This window comes from Centruroides sculpturatus, unplaced genomic scaffold, assembly GCF_000671375.1.
Source record: "Centruroides sculpturatus isolate CEXI.00-Female unplaced genomic scaffold, Cexi_2.0 scaffold229, whole genome shotgun sequence".
NCBI lineage: Eukaryota > Metazoa > Arthropoda > Arachnida > Scorpiones > Buthidae > Centruroides > Centruroides sculpturatus.
In genome coordinates, this window is record NW_019384527.1 from 323792 (window position 1) to 343166 (window position 19375).

A 19375-nucleotide genomic window follows, 5' to 3' on the forward strand; every position below is an offset into this window, starting at 1 on the left:
TAAAAGATATGAAGGCAGCAATATAATAAGATCACAATCAAATCAGTTTAAAATTTCCAAGTTCCTATATAATTGAAACATCAAGAACATCATGAAACAAGTATTGGACAAAAAACACTGAAAAATGATTTTCAAAAGAGCACCTAATATACACAATATTTTAAGAAATGATAAAGACATGATTAAAAAAAGAAGAAAAAGCAGGCATATATAAAAGTCCATTTCAAAATCAGGAATTAGGAATTAAGAAAGACTATATTGAGGTCACAAGCCTCATAAGAAACTCTTTCCCTGCCTCGCCTATTGGCACTACAGGGTTAAAGAGACTATGCCTTATTCATCGGCTCAGTCTGATACCTGACGTGGTAGACAGGAATGACATAGCTGGGCCACATGGTACATCTTTTGGGCTCCCATCCGCATCCAGGCCTAGCCCTCTAACCTGGCATAACTTTTATATTGTGCAGCCTGTGTCTGCACTTTTGGTCCACATTACTAAACCTTTAAAGCTCACAATCATGCCTACTTGCATGTTATATAGTTCAGACTCATAAAGTATCAGACAGCGGGGTCCCCTTCCCTACAAGAAGGGGCCCAGCCTAGTTGTCCATTAGGCATGTAGATCATAGGTTTATGATCATTTTCATCAGTTTCTTTAAGTTTCCTCTACTAGCTGCTAGTGTTCGAAGTACTTGTTCAGGCAGCCTAGACCAGTCGACTTGGCTGGCCCCTCGGCGGAAATCCTCAGTAAGAGGACAGTCAAGTACATAGTGTCTCGCGTCGCGAGGACACCCACAGGAGAAGCTACATCTCCTTCTCCAAATCTGGACATGAAGTAGGGAAACCTCCCGTGACTGGTCAAGGTGAGCTCTTCTCGACTGTATTGTGAGGGTATAGCTCCTGGGAAACCCTGGTGTGATGGTCTTTGGGAATCTCCCATGTGATGGCATTCCCTTGTTGGGTCCCATGATGGGTGGGATAATTAGGAGCTGAAAATTTATCATTGAATATGGATTCTTCATTTAGATTCAAAACAAAACCAACCAAGTACAGATAAATCACAATCAAAGGATTTTAACTTTTCCAACAAGCTAGCCTTCCTTATAGTTCATAGTAATGGAGAGAAACCTCTGTCTAAATACTCTTTTTTTCTAATTCAGAATTATTTGAATAGACTATTGGGCATCTAAAGAAAATACAAAAATTGAGGTTGGGATTTACTCATATAAACAGCCTCTCCTCAACAGTAGGCAAAACTCTTAACAACAAAGACACTGGGAGACATGGAAGTTACTGTCAAACCACATGGAAGTTTAAACTCATCTCGTGGTGTGATATATGAGGGTGATCTGATGTCTGAAGAATACTTTTGCGTTTGTTAGACGACAGCACTTAGTGTCTGTGTTCTTTGATATAGAGAAGGCTTACAATTGATGCTGAAGATACGGGATAGTCTGTGATTTGCATGAATTCGGATTATGGGATAATGTGCTGATTTTTATAAAAAAACTTCCTACAGAATTGAAGATTCCAAGTTAGGATGGACTACACCCTTTCCTTTTGCCCAAGAGGAAGGTGTCCCTCAGGGTTGTATTTTGAGTGTGACTGTGTTCCTAATTAAAATTAACAGCATAGCTAACTGTTTCCCTCCCACCGTGAAACACTTTCTGTACATGGATGACTCAGATCTCCTGCCAGTCTAGTAACATGAGTTTCATTGAGAGACAGACAACTGCAAACCTCCCTAAATCATATACACGATTGATCCAAGACCAATGGTTTTAGATTTAACACCAAGAAGACTTCGTGCATCCACTTTTGCCGAAGGCGTGGTTTGCACCTAGATCCGGAAATTTTCCTAAATGGGGATAAAATTTCAATGGTAAATGAGGCTAAGTTTTTGGGTGTTTGTTTTGACCAAAAACTGACATTTTTGCCACACTTGTGCAATTTGAAGAGTAGATTTCTAAAATCTATGAATTTTTAAAGGTACTGTGCTGCTCATCCTGGGGAGCAGACAAATGTTCTATGCTCGGGATTTATAAGGTTCTTGTCTGCTCTAAGCTGGACTATGGTTGCATTGTTTATGGCTCTGCGTGAGAATCTACTCTTTGGATGCTGGATCCAATCCACCATCAAGCACTGCGTTTGTGCTCTGGTGTTTATCAAACTTCTCCTGTCCAAAGTTGTATGTGGATGCTTATGAGCCTCCACTATGCCTGAGCAGAGAACAGTTGTCTCTTTTTTTAGTACATTAAACAGAAATCTCTGAATAGACTCTCAGCTAATAATTTAGATACACAGCTGAGAAGATTATATGCAGCTCGGACGAGTAGTGTCTCCACATTTGACATAAGAATGGAGAATCTAAGCAGGATGATTGACCTGGACAAAAGCAACAGCTCACATGTTGAGGTTAATAGTATTTTACCTTGGTCAACCCCAGCGATAGATGTTGACTTAATCTTAAAGTAGTTTGCCAAAGAAACCACGCCAGACTACATCTATAGACAGCACTTTGCAGAAATTTAAAATCGTGATAGGAATTTAATTCCTATATACACCAATGGATCTAAATTTGATAACTATGTTGGTTTAGCCTTTGTTTGGCAAAATGAAATTTTGGCAGAAGAAATAGCATTGAATTTTTTCATCTTTTCTGCATAGTTGCAGGCTATTTATTTAGCTGTAAAGTATATAAATAGGAAAGGTCATCGTTGCTGCGTAATTTACACTGACTCAGTTAGTGTATTTCGGGCTTTTTTCTTGTATTAACCTAGTTCTCACTCTATAGTTAACATTAAATTAGTTTCCAAATTTTTATATCTTACTATGAGAAAATTTTCTGTAAAGTTTTGTTGGGTCTCTGATCATGTGGGTATAAGAGGTAATGAAGATACCGACACAGCTGCTAAGCTAGCAAATTCTTCACAGCATACAATGCCTATCGAAGCTGGTGATTTGAAGCTAGTTGTTAAAAAATGACTAGCAGAGTTATGGCAAATTATGTGGAACACACAAATCCACAATAAACTATATGAGATCAAATTTTTGATTGAAAATTGGACACATAATAGGCAGTATGATAGGAGATCTGAGGTTCTCCTTACTCGTTTGAGAATTGGACAAACTTGACTGACTCATCAATATTTTTTGAAGGGTGACGATCAACCAGTATGTCAGTATTGCAATTGTACTGTAGGTGTTAAAGACATACTTTGCAACTGCGTTGCGTTTGATAAAAGTCGTAGAGAGCATTTCGGAAATGCAAGTTAGAGCGAGATTTTTGGCCAGAGGCCAAATTTGTATAGAGAGATATGATTATTTATTTATTTATTGTACAGTTTTATTTACTTTGTGTTGTTAATTTATATTGTTGTATATATTTTTTTTGTTGTTGTTTGTTTAATTAATTAATTAATTAATTATTTATTTATTTATATAATTTGTTATATTTCTTATGTGTCAGTTTAAAAATTATACATTATTTGTTGTGGCGCAGCTTAGCCTGTATGGCTCTTGCGTTAAAAAACCTGAACTAACTGGAAATTTAAGTGTGACAATGGTGTTGGGCCAAAGGCCAAATCTTGAAAACTTACTGGATTTTTGTAGAAGAGATTTGATTATTCATTTCATAGTTTTACCTGCTTTGTTTTGCTTATTTATATTGTTGTATATATTGTTCTTGTTTATTTATCTAATTTTGTCATATGTTTGTTGTTTTCATGTTTAAAAATATTTTATCATTTGCTATGGCACAATTCAGCCTATATGGCTCTTGTGCCAAAAAACCAAAATCAGCCAACTAATGAACCAATTTTGCCAGGAATTAACATGCGGAGTAGTGTCGAAAGTTTCCAAAAGTTTTTGTCATTAAATTAGTTGTCATTAAATGGCTGGTTGTATCGATTAGTAAAGAATTTTTTTTAACATCCATAATATTCATCATACTGAACTATTTTTGAGCTTTATTCAAATTAACAGCAATTACATTTAAAATTTTTCTAGCTCTCAAAATAGTAATTGGAATATTTTTCTGTGTCATTTACAAAATCTCGAAAATCATTTACAGGAACAATGTATTTTATTATTTGATTTAACTGTTTTAGTATATTTTCACCTTTAATTTATGGTGCTTCACAAATTTCATTTGGCCAAGTTTCATGGTTTAATACATTGAAAGCATTTAAAAGATCATTATACTTTTCATTTTTATCATCGAACAGTAAATGAGTTGTCATATGTATTGAAAAATGATAATTTTTTTCTAAACGCTTGGATCTTTTGCCACATTTCATAAATATACCTCGTTTCACCTTGCAGGCAAATATTTAAATTGTTTTGTTTTGTCATCATATCAGACAAAAATGCAAGGTTTCTGAGAAATACTTCATCTGATAGATCACATTGTTTTCCTTGTTCTTGATAAAAGTTTAAAATTTGTCGTCGTAAAGACAAAACTTTTATCAAAACCTGACCTGTTGATAGCCAGCGAACCTTGCAGTAGTATGGTAGGTCAACACTATATGTTTTCTCATCTAAAGAAAGCATCTGCCGAAATTTACGATGACGCATTGCATTTACGCGAATATAGTTGACAATGGCAATGGTTATATCCAGAGTGTCTTGCAAAATGGTAGATTTTGCGCAAAGATTTTGCTGATGCAAAATGCAGTGAAATGATATCAATTTTTTCAAGTTTAAGTTTTCCTTTTTTAACAAAGCAACGAATCCTTCTTTTTTGCCTCTCATGGAAGGTGCGCCATCGGTGCAGACACTGACTAAATTACTGACATTCAATTGTAATTTATTACATATTTCTTTGAAGTTTTCGAAAATATCGGCTTCTCGAGTTCTTCCAGTTAGTGTACCCAACGCAAGTAGTTCTTCGTAACATTGAAAATCTTTAGTTATAGCATGAATAAAATATAAAACTTGTGCCGAATCTGTTTTATCAGTGCTTTCATCTAAAGCAATTGAAAAATAAACATCTTCATTTTGTATAATTGTATGAAGTTGCTCTGTTACATTTTGCGCTAATTCGTGCTGTCGATCTGTTACAGTTCTTCTTGAAAGAGGTAATTGTTTGTATTTGTCGACATTTCTTGGATCTAACATACTCACTGCTTCAACAATACATTCTTTAATTATTTCAATGTCACTAAATGGTTTGCCCCTTTTTCCAAGTATATGTGCTATTTTATACGTAACAGCAACTGCAGCGGAATTTTGATTTACAAAGGCACTAAAAGATGCCTGCTGATGATGCTTCTCATTTTTCAACTTTTGAAGTGCAGCTTTTCGTGATTCACCTTCTAAAGCGAAATATTTATGTTCTTTATGAGTCAAATAGTGTTTATTTGCATTCGCTTTTTTTAAAGTATTTAAAACTGTATTGCACAACAAACACATCATTTTATCTTTCTCAGCAGTAAAGAAAAAATCTAACTCCCATTCTACATTAAATGTTCTGTTTTCATCACCTAATTTTCTTCTCTTACTATTTGACATGATGGATAAAAAAACGAATATCAAATAATATCTTTAACAAAGTGTATACTTTCTAGAAATACAATAAAACCGTGTAACTGTTATAAGCACTCACTGTTAACTACAGTTTGCTGAAGATCGCAACAGGGAAGCGTTGAGAGATGCGAGTCAGAGAAGCCAAAGCAAGGTGTGACACTCAAATGGGAGATCTGAAACCGAGTTTTGTTTACTTCTTAGACAAGGTAGTTGGCGCTGCTAGCGCTTTTTAAACAGTTTTTTAAAAAATTAACATTTTTTAAACAGTTTTTTTTTTCGTTTAGTTACTAAACGAAAAAAAAACTGTTTAAAAAATTAACATTGAGTGTCCAAGTCTGAAACGGATGGTCTGTGGGCCAGAGCCTCGCTCATGCGTGTTAGAGTCTGTTTCAGATTAGTATTCTGACGTCATGTTACAATATGACTCTCTTTGGCAGGATTTTTCGCTCAACTGTCATGGCATTGATGTACAATAGTTGTTTGAAACGAACTCTACCATTTTTGTACTAGGTGGTGAAGGGCCGCACAAGAACCTCGCGGAGGTTGCATGCGGCCTCGAGGCCGCAGGTTCCCCACCTAGGTGCTAGACAGTGCCAAATGCAAATACCTGGAAATTTTTGTTCAATTTATGTTGCCACTCCAGACTTTTTCCTTAACATTACACTAGCATCGTCTGAGCAAAATCCAATAAGATTTTCTTTTAAATATTGTTTCTCAAAACCATGTTTTTCAAGAACTGTTATTAAAGTCTTAAAAACTTTTTCTGATGTTTCTTATAATTTGATCACATCAATAAAAATTGTTATGCTGTCCTCGAAATCCATTACTTCAGATTTTAAATAAACAATAAACACACTTTTATATGAAACAGTTAAGGCTTTATCAATAATAATTGAAAGTTTGGCTCTTGCAATTATAAGTTTTTCGAAAATATTACTTCTTATTTTTGTAAAGATATGCTTTATGATAAGTGGAATTATAAATCTTGAGTGCGAGGAAATTTCCAAATCTACATTATTTTTATTTTGGAAAATTATTAAATTTGGAAAATCAGTAAATGGTTTATTGTTTTTAATTATAAAATAGGCAGTATTAAAAATGTGTATGGTGTTTTTTAAAAACTTTTCATTAGCCACATTGATATTTTTGGAAGTAACATTTTTTTTTACCTGTATTGATCATTTTGCCTGCTTTTTTGTGTGATGTTGATTCATGATGCTGTTTCAATTTTTTTCTGATTGATGCTTGTAAAATTTCCTTTTTTTTCTATGAGGTTTAACAGAACATGATTTCCATTCTAATGACATGTGTAAATGTTCAGCACTTTCAACATTTAATGATCCTACTTGTGAACACCATTGACATCCAACATTTTCATTGCTAGCAATATGAAGCCATTCATATTTTTTAAAAAGTATTCCTGTTGTAATTCCAGCTTTGTAATAAACAATTACTACTATTATTCTCAATTGATGTTGGTTTTCGTTTATCTTCACTAGACGTTTTCGGTTGTTCTTTATTGCTGTTTTCACTAGATATTGTTGTTTGTAGTTGCTCTTCATTGTCAATATTTGCTGTTTTAGATTTGGTTATAAAATTATCCAAAACCCTTTGTCCTTTTCTTTCTAAAAATAACAAATAATTATTTTATTAAAAATTTTATACACTCTGCAATTTTAAAATATATTACTTGAGTGTCGATAGCCCAACACATGTTCCGCAGCCATCTTGTATTTTCTTGCGTGTGTGGGATTGTGGTATCTCCCTTATGACTGGATTTACTTTCCAGAACTCTTGAGTTGATCACGATGGAATCTCGTTTCAGTTGAGATTGAAATGGTTGAGGGAGATCGCACTAAGGCAAATGGAGTATAAGGCTCTAGTTCAGAAGTGTTACATAGTATAATATGCATATTTTAATGTATTTTTTAAAAGAAACAAAACTACTGAGAAATGTTACATATGTTTAACAAGGTTTGGAAAACTTTGGAAATGTTAACAATGGGTTTGGCCGAACCTGTGCGAATTTGCTGAATATCACCACTGATTGTATCTGCAGCACTTGTAGCATCTTGTGAGTGGAATGTAATCATTTACTTTCACGTTGTCTTAACTGAGAGATGTGTTTCCTTGCTATAATGATATGGATCTGGGGAGGGATAGATATGATTATATGACCATAGTTTTTTTTTACTTTCCCTCTTCCTAATGTTCTCACTGCTTTCACACCTTGTTAAACAAAAGATTAACAATCCTTACAGCTTTATTTTTCAAATAACAGCATTCATTTTAAATTATTATAATTTTTTTATATACTTTTTTTGTAAAAACACTTTCTGGAAGGTTTTTATTTCGTGGGAATTATTTCCCGAAAATTTTTTTGGATGTCATATTTGCATGGAAATAATTATTTCATATAAAAATAAATTTTTGTGGATTTCTTACTTGCATTTGAATCGGAACAAGGGTAGTGAACCAGTTAAGCCTTGTTTTTCTCTCATGGAGTTGTTGAGTATGACTAGTGTTCTTAGTTCAGTATGACTAGTGTTCTTAGTTCAGTATATTCAGATTGATATTTTTCTAGCGTAGCTTTTAAAAGGGCCCCTCGATGTGGGTTTCCGTCCGTGGCGAGGAGACCTCCCAGAGATGGTTTAGAAACTCTTCTTTACCATCCCTGGGATCTGAATGCCCACCCACGTGTTTGCCGAGCGTGGTGTCCCGTATGCTGGTAGTTGAGGGGCAACATAACGTCCCCAACACACTGCTTTGGCCCCTGCTTCGGATAAACGGGAGGCTGAAATCAGGCTCCATTTGAGTCAGTCGGCTGGTTGTTGAGTCATTCTTGACCTCGGCTTGGAGTCAACCGATCGATGCAGACCGGGCGGACACGTCAGACAAGATGTGCTCTTCTTGACTGCATTGTGAGGGTATAGCTCCTGGGAAACCCTGGTGTGACGGTCTATGGAAGTACTCCATGTGACGGCATCCCATGGTGGGTGGGGTCACCAGCAGCTGAACTGTTATTATTAAATATGGATTCACTAAAACATAAAACATGTACTGATGCATTACCACCAAGGGATGCCATCTCTTTCAATCAACCAGCATATCTTATTGTTCATGCTATGGGAGAAACACCTCTATCTAAACGTTCTCCTTTTTTGATTCAAAAATTGTTTGAATTGACCATTGGGAATCTTAAAAAAATTCAAAAACTGAGGTCAGGAGATCTACTTGTAGAAGCAGCCTCCCCTCAACAGTCAGCAAAGCTTCTGAAAATGAAGTCTCTAGGAGAAATAATGGTAACCATCACACCACAAACAAATTTGAACTTGTCACGTAGTGTGATATCTGAAACTGATCTGATGTCTGAGGATGAATCAGATATTCAGATTGGTCTCTCAGACCAAGGTGTCACTGCTGTTCGACGAATTTCGATTTGTCGTGATGGCAAGTTGATACAAACAAAACACATTATATTGACATTCAACAAACCAACATTGCTATCTTCTGTTGCGGCAGGATATCTCCGTTGCCCAGTTCGTTCATACATTCCAAATCCGCTATGTTGCTTTAAATGTCAGTGGTTTGGACACTCCCAAATATCATGGAGAGGAAAAAAAGCATGCACACAGTGTGGAAATGAAGACCACCACAGTACTGAATGCACATGTTCTCCATGCTGTGTAAACTGCAAAGATACCCACCCTGCCTATTCTCGAAAATGCACTGCATGGCAGAGAGAGAAAGAAATTCAGCGATTGAAGATTGTTAATAATATATCTCACCCGGAGGCACGTTGCGTGGTCACTCTAAGTGCACCAGTGAAACAGAAGACATTTGCTGGTGTTCTGAAATCCACAAAGACATGTGGAGTTCAGACAGACATTTCTGTTTCACCAAATGAATCTCTCACACGCCATGAAAAATGTTTGCTGATACCATCTACCAAAGCAACAGAAAAAGAGAATAACAAATCAAAACCACTTATACCTAAAACAGGGGTAACAACTAGGAATGTGGGTTCCAAAAAAGCCAGTAAGAACCCACTTAATAAACAAAGGATAAAAGCAGCCCTATCTAAATAAAAAAAATGGGAGACTCAGTCTATGAGCGAGTTCTCCGACTTCTCTGATGAACAGATTAATAAGGGGGTGACACCATCGACATCACCTCCAAAAGAAAAACCCCCTGTAAAATTAAAGAGGAATAACCTTGCTAAAAATGCTGCCTCAAATACATAATGGATTATAAAATAATCCAATGGAACTGTCATGGTTTCCGCAACAACTTTTCTGACGTTAAACACTTGACATCATCTACCTCATCTCTCTGTGTGGCACTCCAGGAGACTCATTTGAAACCTGGAGAAAGCATTACTTTAAAAGGAGTCAATCTCTATAGGAAGGATGATGATAGCCACAACCGTGCCAGTGGAGGTGTGGCTATTGTAATTTCAAATCACATCCCATCTTTGTCAGTACAAATAACCACTGATTTGCAAGCTGTGGCGGCCAGAATTTCTATTGGAGTAACTGACACAGTTTGTTCTATATACTTGCCACCAGATGTCAGAGTCAATGAAGATGCATTGGTTGAACAGCGGCCAACTCCATTCCTTTTACTGGGTGATTTCAATGGTCACAATCCAATGTGGGGCAGTCTCGACATTAACCATCAAAGCAGAGCCATTGAAAGATCCATAGGTAATCACCAACTATACTTATTTAATACTGGAGGAGTGACATATTTCCATGCCCCAACAAGAACATTCACTGCCATTGATCTATCATTTGCAACCCCAAACCTGTTTTCAGCATTTTTATGGAAGGTTGGATCTAATCCACTCTCTAGCGACCACTTTACAATTCCTCTAAAATATCAAGGCAGTGAAAGCTGTGAAACAGCCCATCCACCATGCTGGAAACTTGAAACTGCAGATTGGCCTGCATTCTCCTCTTTGGCTGACATCACTGAGGAAATGGTTAATACTGCTGATATCAATGATGCAGTTGAAGTTGTCACTTCTAGTATTATTCAGGTGGCTGAAAAAACGATGGGAAAAACATCAACTAGATTCCCACAGCATCAGAAACCATGGTAGGACCAGAATTGCAAGGCAGCATTTAAAGCACAAAAGAAAGCATGGGGGATTTTCATAAGATACCCTAGTGCTGAAAATTTGATTGCTTTTAAAAAAGCAAAGGCAAATGCCAGAAGAGTTAGAAGGCAAAGCCAAAGGGATTCTTGGAGGAAGTATGTTTCTAGCATAAAATCTTCCACTAGCTCAAAAGCAGTCTGGGATAAAATCCATAAAATCAATGGGAAATATGTTTCTCACTCTCTGTCTATGCTGGAAAATAATGGCACAATAATCAGCGACATACAGGGTATTGCTGATTTATTGGGTGAAACATTTACTGCTTCATCCAGCAATATTATGTATTTAAGGGATTTTCAGGTTTATAAAGCCCAAAGTGAAAACAATATTTAAACTTTCACTCCTCATCTAATGAGGATTATAATGTGCCATTCACCAGCTTAGAACTACATACAGCGATCTCTCGCTCGGGTAATAGTGCTGTAGGCCCGGATAAAATCCACTACAGCATGATTAAAAATCTGTCAAAGAATTCCTTTCTAATCTCCTGTGTCTGTTTAACAGAATATGGACAGAACATACTTTTCCTGACTCTTGGAGGCTATCTATCATTATTCCCATTCCCAAGCCTGGTAAAGACCACAAGAATCCCTCTATTTACAGACCAATCTCTCTGACAAGTTGCTTGTGTAAACTCTTTGAGAGGATGGTAAACAGACATCTGATGTATCTCTTAGAGAAAAATGAATACTTTTCACCATATCAGAGTGGTTTTCATAGGAACAGAAGTACCACTGATAACTTAGTAAATGTTGAAACATCTATTCGGAAAGCCTTTGTTAGACGACAGCACCTAGTGTCTGTGTTTTTTGATATAGAGAACGCCTATGATCGCTGTTGGCGATATGGGATACTTTGTGATCTGGACCATTTTGGATTGCGGGGTAATTTGCCAATTTTCATAAAAAACTTTTTAGAGAATTGAAGATTCCAAGTTAGGATGGGCAATACTTTATCTAGGTCTTTTACGCAAGAAGAAGGTGTTCCTCAAGGCTTTATTTTGAGTGTGTCTATGTCCCTAATTAAAATTAATAGCATAGCTAACTGTCTTCCCTCTAGTGTGAAACACTCTTTGTATGTGGATGACTTTCAGATCTCCTGCCAGTCTAGCAACATGAGTTTTATCGAGAGACAACTGCAAACCTGCCTAAATTGCATAGACCATTGGTCTTGGACCAATGGTCTATGCGATTTAGTTTTAGTTTTAACACTGAGAAGACCTCGTGCATCCACTTCTGCTGTGGGTTGCACTTGGATTTCGAAATTGATTTAAATGGGGTCAAAATCCCAATGGTGAATGAGGCAAAATTTTTGGGTGTATTGTTTGACCATAAACTAACATTCTTGTTGCACTTGCGCAATTTGAAGAGTAGATGTCTAAAATCTTTGAACCTTTTAAATTTACTGTGCTGCTCATCCTGGGGAGCAGACAAATGTTCTATGCTCAGGATTTATAGGACCCTTGTCCGCTCAAAGCTGGACTACGATTGAATTGTTTATAGCTCTGCGCGAGAATCTACACTTCGGATGCTGGATCCAATCCACCATGAAGCACTACGTTTGTGCACTGGTACTTTTCGAAGTTCTCCTGTACAAAGTCTGTTTGTGGATACTTATGAGCCCCCACTATCTCTTAGGAGAGAACAGTTGTCTCTTTTTTATTATATAAAACAAAAATCTTTTAGTAAACCTTCAGTTGATTGTATAGTATTAGATACTTAGCTGAAAAGATTATTTGAAGCTCGCCCAAGTAGTGTCCCTTCATTCGCCATAAGAATGGAGAATGTGAGCAGCACGATTGACCTACGATACAGGCAACATTTCACAGCTAGAGGTCTGTAGTGTATCACCTTGGTCAACTCCTGTGATAAATGTTGACCTTAGCTTAAAGCAATATCCAAAGGAATCCACACCTGACTACATCTATAGACAGCACTTTGCAGAAATTCAACATAGTGACAGGAATTTAATTCCTATTTATACAGATGGATCTAAATCTGATGATTACGTTAGCTCAACTTTTGTCTGCCAGGATGAAATCGTGGCAGAACAAATTGCATTGAATTCTTCCATCTTTTCTGCAGAGTTGCATGCTATTTATTTAACCTTAAAGCATGTAAATAGGAAAGGTCATCGTTGCTGTGTGATCTACACCGACTCTGTTAGTGCACTTCAGGCTTTGATCTCATGTGAACTTAGTTACCACTCTATAGTGATTAAAATTTATAAATTGTTTCGCCAACTTCTTGCAAGGAATCTCTATATAAAATTTTGTTGGGTCCCAGGCCATGTAGGTATAAAAGGAAATGAAGAAGCGGACGCAGCTGCAAAGGCAGCTAGTCCTTCACAGCATGAAATGTGTCTCGAAGGAAGTGACTTGAAGCTAGTAGTTAAAAAACGATTAGCGGAGAGATGGCAAAACATGTGGAATGCACAAATCCACAATAAACTACACGAGATCAAGCCAAATATAGAAAATTGGACACGTAACAAACATTATGACAGGAGATTTGAAGTAATTCTTACTCGTTTGAGAATTGGGCATACTCGGTTGACTCATTTATACCTTTTGAAGGGTGAAGACCAGCCAGTATGTGAGTATTGCAACTGCACCCTAAGTGTAAAACACATGCTGTGCAATTGCTCTGCTTTCAAGACAAGGCATAGACAATATTTCGGAAATGCTTGTTTGACAGAAATCCTTGGCCGAAGGCCAAATGTCAATAATTTACTAGACTTTCTGAAAGTCACTAATATTTATAAACAAATTTGAATATTTATTTATTTACCTATTCATGTATCTATACTTTTATATACCTTGTTTTTATATATTGTTACTGTTATATATGTTTGTTATTGTTATTTGTTATTAATTTTTAATATATGTATATATGACCTTTTTAATTTTACCATTTGGAATGGCGCAGCATAGCCTATATGGCTTTTGTGCCAAAAAACTTTAACAAACCAACCAACCTTAACAGTCCTAACACGGCTGCAGCACTTTTATTGGAAGCATTTATGTATAAACAGAGAGGGCTGTTGAAATCAAAATGAGCAAGTAAGGGAGGTGTTATGAGAATGGCCTTAAATCCATCAAAACATGCTTGACACTGTCACTCTATATGAGTTTTTTTTCCCTTTTTTGTTAGTTCAATTAAGAGGAGGGCTAGCTCAGCAAATTTTGGGATGAAACTTCAAAAAAACTAACCATTCTTAGGAAAGCACTTACTTGCTTAACATTTACAGGGTGACTTTGGTCCATAATGGCAGATATATTTCTCAGGTCGGGGAGGATTCTGTTTTTGTCAATCACACGCCCTAAATACCGCACTTTGCTCATAATTAATTTTGCTGTTTTTAGGATGCAATTTTAAATTGAAGCTACCAAGAATGTTCAAGACCTTATCGAAGAGTTTCTTATGTTTGTCTATCATACGGGAGATTAACACATCATTTTGGAACACACAACAATTGATACCCAGAAACTGGGCCAGGAGGTTTGACATTACATATTGGAAATATCTTCCACTGTCTTTAGCTGCCTGAAGTAATCTATCTACACATTTGGTACTTACCCCAAGGTGTGGAGAAAGCAAAGATGTGTCTTATTGAGGGGTCTAGGGAATTTGAAAATATCCTGATTTTAGATTTAAGACAGAAAAATACTGGCTTTTGTGGAGTCTGCACAGTATTACATTGACCCTCACTATAGGCCATTGGCTTATATCATGGGTTTATGAGAGAACCTTGTTGTACCTTTTAATTTGGCTATAGAAGTGAGAAAACATTCTTGGTGTTTATTTAATATACTATATAGTTTTTCTTATTTTGAGAATCTAGGTGACTAAGATTTTGAGTCACCACAGAGGTATTACTAACACAATTAATGAGATATAAGGGTGTTAAAGTTCTTGTAAGTTCCCTCGATGTGGGTTCCTGTCCGTGGTGAGGGGACCTCCCAGAGATGGTTTAGTAAGTCTTCTTTACCATCCCTGGGATCTGAACGGCCACCCATGTGTTTGCTGTGCGTGGTATCCCGTATGCTGGAAAAGGGGATCCTGGTAGTTGAGGGGCAACATACCGTCCCCAACACATTGCTTTTGCCCCTGCTTTGGCTAAACGGGAGGCTCAAATCAGGCTCCGTTTGAGTCAATCAGCTGGTCGTTGAGTCAGTTTTGACCTCGGCTTGGAGTCAACCGATCGATGCAGACCGGGCGGACATGTCATACAAGATGTGCTCTTCTTGACTGCATTGTGAGGGTATAGGTTCTGGGAAACCCTGGTGTGACGGTCTATGGGAGTCTCCCATGTGACGGCATCCCCTTGTTGGACCCCATGGTGGGTGGGGTCACTAGGAGCTGAATTTTAAAATCTAAATATGGATTCATTAAAACCTGAAACATGTACTGATGCATTACCACCAGCCTACCTTATCGTTCATGCCATGGGAGAAACACCCCTATCTAAACGCTCCCCTTTTTTGATTCAAAAGTTGTTTGAATCGACCGTTGGGAATCTGAAAAAAATTCAAAAATTGAGGTCAGGAGATCTACTTGTAGAAGCAGCCTCCCCTCAACAGTCAGCAAAGCTTCTGAAAATGATGTCTCTAGGAGACATAATAATAACCATCACACCACACACAAATTTGAACTCATCACGTGGTGTGATATCAGAAACCGATCTGATGTCTGAGGATGAATCGGATATTCAGATCGGTCTTTCAGACCAAGGTGTCACTGCTGTTCGACGAATTTCAATCCGTCGAGATGGCAAGTTGATACCAACGAAACATCTTATTTTGACTTTCAACAAACCAACATTGCCATCTTCTGTTGTGGCAGGATATCTCCGTTGCCCAGTTCGCCCATACATCCCAAACCCGCTACGTTGCTTTAAATGTCAGTGGTTTGGACACTCCCAAACATCATGCAGAGGAAAAAAAGCATGTGCACAGTGTGGAAATGAAGACCATGAGAGTAATGAATGCACAAGTTCTCCATGCTGTGTGAACTGCAAAGATGCTCATCCTGCCTACTCTCGGAAATGCCCTTCATGGCAGAGAGAGAAAGAAATTCAGCGATTGAAGACTATTAATAATATATCCTACCCGGAGGCACGTCGTAAGGTCATCTTAAATACAGCAGTGAAACAAAAGACATTTGCTGCTGCTCTAAAATCCACAAAGACATGTGGAGTTCAGACAGACATTTCTGTTTCACCCGATGAATCTCTGACTCGCCATGAAAAATGTCTGCTGATACCATCTACCAAAGCAACAGAAAAAGAGAATAACAAAGCAAAACCACTCATACCTAAAACAGGGGTAACAACTAGGAATGTGGGTTCCAAAAAAGCCAGTAAGAACCCACTTAATAAACAAAGAATAAAAGCAGCCCTGTCTAAAACTAAAAAATCAGAGACTCAGTCTATGAGCGAGTTCTCTGACTTCTCTGATGAAGAGAATAATAAGGGGGTGACACCACCAACATCACCTCCAAAAGAAAAACCCCCTGTGAAATTAAAGAGGGACAACCTTGCTAAAAATGCTGCCTCAAACACATAATGGATTATAAAATAATCCAATGGAACTGTCGTGGTTTCCGCAACAACTTCTCTGACATTAAACACTTGACGTCATCTACCTCATCTCTCTGTGTGGCACTCCAGGAGACTCATCTAAAACCTGGAGAAAATATTTCTTTAAAAGGATTCAATCTTTACCGCAAGGATGATGATAGCCACAACCGTGCCAGTGGAGGTGTGGCTATTGTAGTTTCAAATCACATCCCATCCTTGCCGGTACAAATCACCACTAATTTGCAAGCCGTGGCAGCTAGAATATCTATTGGAGTAACTGTCACAGTTTGTTCTATATACTTGCCACCAGATGTCAGAGTGAATGAGAATGAATTGGATACTTTGGTTGAACAGCTACCAACACCATTTCTTTTACTGGGTGACTTCAATGGTCACAATCCTATGTGGGGCAGTCCTGACATCAATCGTCGAGGCAGAGCCATCGAGAGATTTATAGGTAATCACCAACTGTATCTATTTAATACTGGAGAAGTGACATACTTCCATGCCCCATCAAGAACGTTCACTGCCATTGATCTATCATTAGCAACTCCGAATCTGTTTTCAGCATTTACATGGGAGGTTGGATCTAATCCACTCTCTAGTGACCACTTCCCAATATTTCTAAAATATCGAGGCAGAGAAAGCTGTGAAACAGCCCGTCCACCACGCTGGAAACTGGAAACGGCAGATTGGCCTGCATTTTCCTCTTTGGCTAACATCACTGAGGAAATGGTCAATACTGCTGATATCAATGATGCAGTTGAAATTGTCACTTTGTGTATTATTCAGGCAGCTGAGAAAACAATGGGAAAGACATCAACAAGATATCCAAAGCATCCGAAACCATGGTGGAACCAGAATTGCGAGGCAGCATTTAAAGCACAAAAGAAAGCATGGGGGATTTTCAGAAGATACCCCACTGCTAGAAATTTGATTGCTTTTAAAAAAGCAAAGGCAAATGCCAGAAGAATAAGAAGGCAAAGCCAAAGGGATTCTTGGAGGAAGTATGTTTCTAGCATAACATCTTCCACTAGCTCAAAAGCAGTCTGGGATAAAATTCATAAAATCAATGGGAAATATGCTTCTCACTCTCTGTCCATGCTGGAAAATAATGGCACAATAATCAGCAATATACAGGGTATTGCTGATACGTTGGGTGAAACGTTTTCTACTTCATCTAGCAATATTATGTATTCAAGAAATTTTCAGGCTTATAAAGCCCAAAGAGAAAAACAGTGTTTAAACTTTCATTCCTTATCTAATGAGGAATATAATGTGCCATTCACTAGAATTGAATTACAAACAGCGCTCTCTCGCTCGAGGAATAGTGCTGTAGGCCCAGATAAAATCCACTACAGCATGATTAAAAATCTGTCAAACAGTTCCCTTTCTAATCTCTTGCACCTGTTTAACAGAATATGGACAGAAAATAATTTCCCTGACTCTTGGAGATTATCAATTATTATCCCTATTCCAAAACCTGGTAAAGACCGCAAGAATCCCTCTAATTACAGACCAATCTCTCTGACAAGTTGCCTGTGTAAACTTTTTGAGAGGATGATAAACAGACGTCTGATGTATCTCTTAGAGGAAAAGAACTACTTTTCACCACATCAGAGTGGATTTCGTAGGAACAGAAGTACCACGGATAATCTAGTAAAACTTGAAACATCCATACGCGAAGCGTTTGTTAGACGACAACACTTAGTGTCTGTATTCTTTGATATAGAGAAGGCCTATGATCGCTGCTGGCGTTACGGAATACTTCGTGATCTACATGAATTCGGATTGCGGGGTAATTTGCCAATTTTTATAAAAAACTTTTTGCAGAATCGAAGATTCCAAGTCAGGATGGGCAACACTCTATCTAGGTCTTTTGTCCAAGAAGAAGGTGTTCCTCAAGGATGTATTTTGAGTGTGACTCTGTTCCTAATTAAAATTAATAGCATAGCTAAGTGTCTTCCTCCCAGTGTGAAACACTCTTTGTATGTGGATGACTTTCAGATCTCCTGCCAGTCTAGCAACATGAGTTTCATTGAGAGACAACTGCAAACCTCCCTAAATCGAATAGACAATTGGTCCAAGATTAATGGTTTTAGTTTCAACATAGAGAAGACCTCGTGCATCCACTTCTGCCGAAGGCGTGGTTTGCACCTGGATCCTGAAATATATTTAAATGGGGTTAAAATCCCAATTGTGAATGAGGCTAAGTTTTTGGGTGTTTGTTTTGACCAAAAACTGACATTTTTGCCACACTTGCGCAACCTGAAGAGTAGATGTTTAAAATCTTTAAACCTTTTAAAGGTACTATGCTGCTCATCCTGGGGAGCAGACAAAGTTTCGATGCTCAGGATTTATAGGGCCCTTGTTCGCTCTAAGCTGGACTACGGTTGCATTGTTTATGGCTCTGCGCGAGAATCTACTCTTCGGATGCTGGATCCAATCCATCATCAAGCTTTGCGTTTGTGCACCGGTGCATTTCGAACTTCCCCTGTTCAAAGTTTGTATGTGGATGCTTATGAGCCTTCACTATCTCTCAGGAGAGAACAGTTGTCTCTCTTCTATTACATTAAACAAAAATCTCAGAAAAAACTTACAGCTGATTGTTCAGATACTCAGCTGAAAAGATTATTTGCCGCTCGGACGAGTTGTGTCCCCACATTCGACATAAGAATGGAGAATGTAAGCAGCACGATTGACCTAGACACAAGCAACATCTCACATGTTGAGGTTAATAGTATTTCACCTTGGTCATCTTCACCGATCGATGTTGATTTAAGCTTAAAGCAGTTCCCTAAAGAAACCACGCCAGACTACGTCTATAGACAGCACTTCGCAGAAATTCAGCATTGTAACAGGAATTTAATTCCTATATACACCGATGGATCTAAGTCGGATAACTATGTTGGCTTAGCCTTTGTTTGCCAGGATGAAATTGTGGCAGAACAAATAGCACCGAATTCTTCCATCTTTTCTGCGGAGTTGCAGGCTATTTACTTAGCCTTAAAGCATATAAATCGGAAAGGTCATCGTTGCTGCGTGATTTACACTGACTCAGTTAGTGCACTTCAGGCTTTGATCTCGTATGAACCTAGTTCTCACTCT

At 37.7% G+C, this 19375-nt stretch overlaps 3 protein-coding genes and 1 pseudogene across 3 annotated transcripts; 3 read left to right on the forward strand and 1 right to left on the reverse strand.

The window, feature by feature from the left end:
* Positions 1 to 1749: 1749 nt before the first annotated feature.
* Positions 1750 to 5780, reverse strand: LOC111622906 (general transcription factor II-I repeat domain-containing protein 2B-like). The gene is made up of 2 exons (XM_023365367.1): positions 4307 to 5780; positions 1750 to 1858 (listed from the first exon to the last, which is right to left on the reverse strand). The coding sequence occupies exons 1-2, from the start codon at positions 5509 to 5511 to the stop codon at positions 1750 to 1752; spliced, it is 1314 nt and encodes a 437-aa protein (XP_023221135.1). The 5' UTR covers positions 5512 to 5780.
* A 2778-nt stretch (positions 5781 to 8558) lies between these two features.
* On the forward strand, positions 8559 to 9614 carry LOC111622907. Its single transcript, XM_023365368.1, has one exon. The coding sequence runs from the start codon at positions 8559 to 8561 to the stop codon at positions 9612 to 9614; it is 1056 nt and encodes a 351-aa protein (XP_023221136.1).
* A 139-nt stretch (positions 9615 to 9753) lies between these two features.
* On the forward strand, positions 9754 to 14927 carry LOC111622908 (annotated as a pseudogene).
* A 44-nt stretch (positions 14928 to 14971) lies between these two features.
* On the forward strand, positions 14972 to 16286 carry LOC111622892. Its single transcript, XM_023365346.1, has one exon. The coding sequence runs from the start codon at positions 15069 to 15071 to the stop codon at positions 16251 to 16253; it is 1185 nt and encodes a 394-aa protein (XP_023221114.1). The 5' UTR covers positions 14972 to 15068; the 3' UTR covers positions 16254 to 16286.
* The last annotated feature ends 3089 nt before the right edge of the window (positions 16287 to 19375 follow it).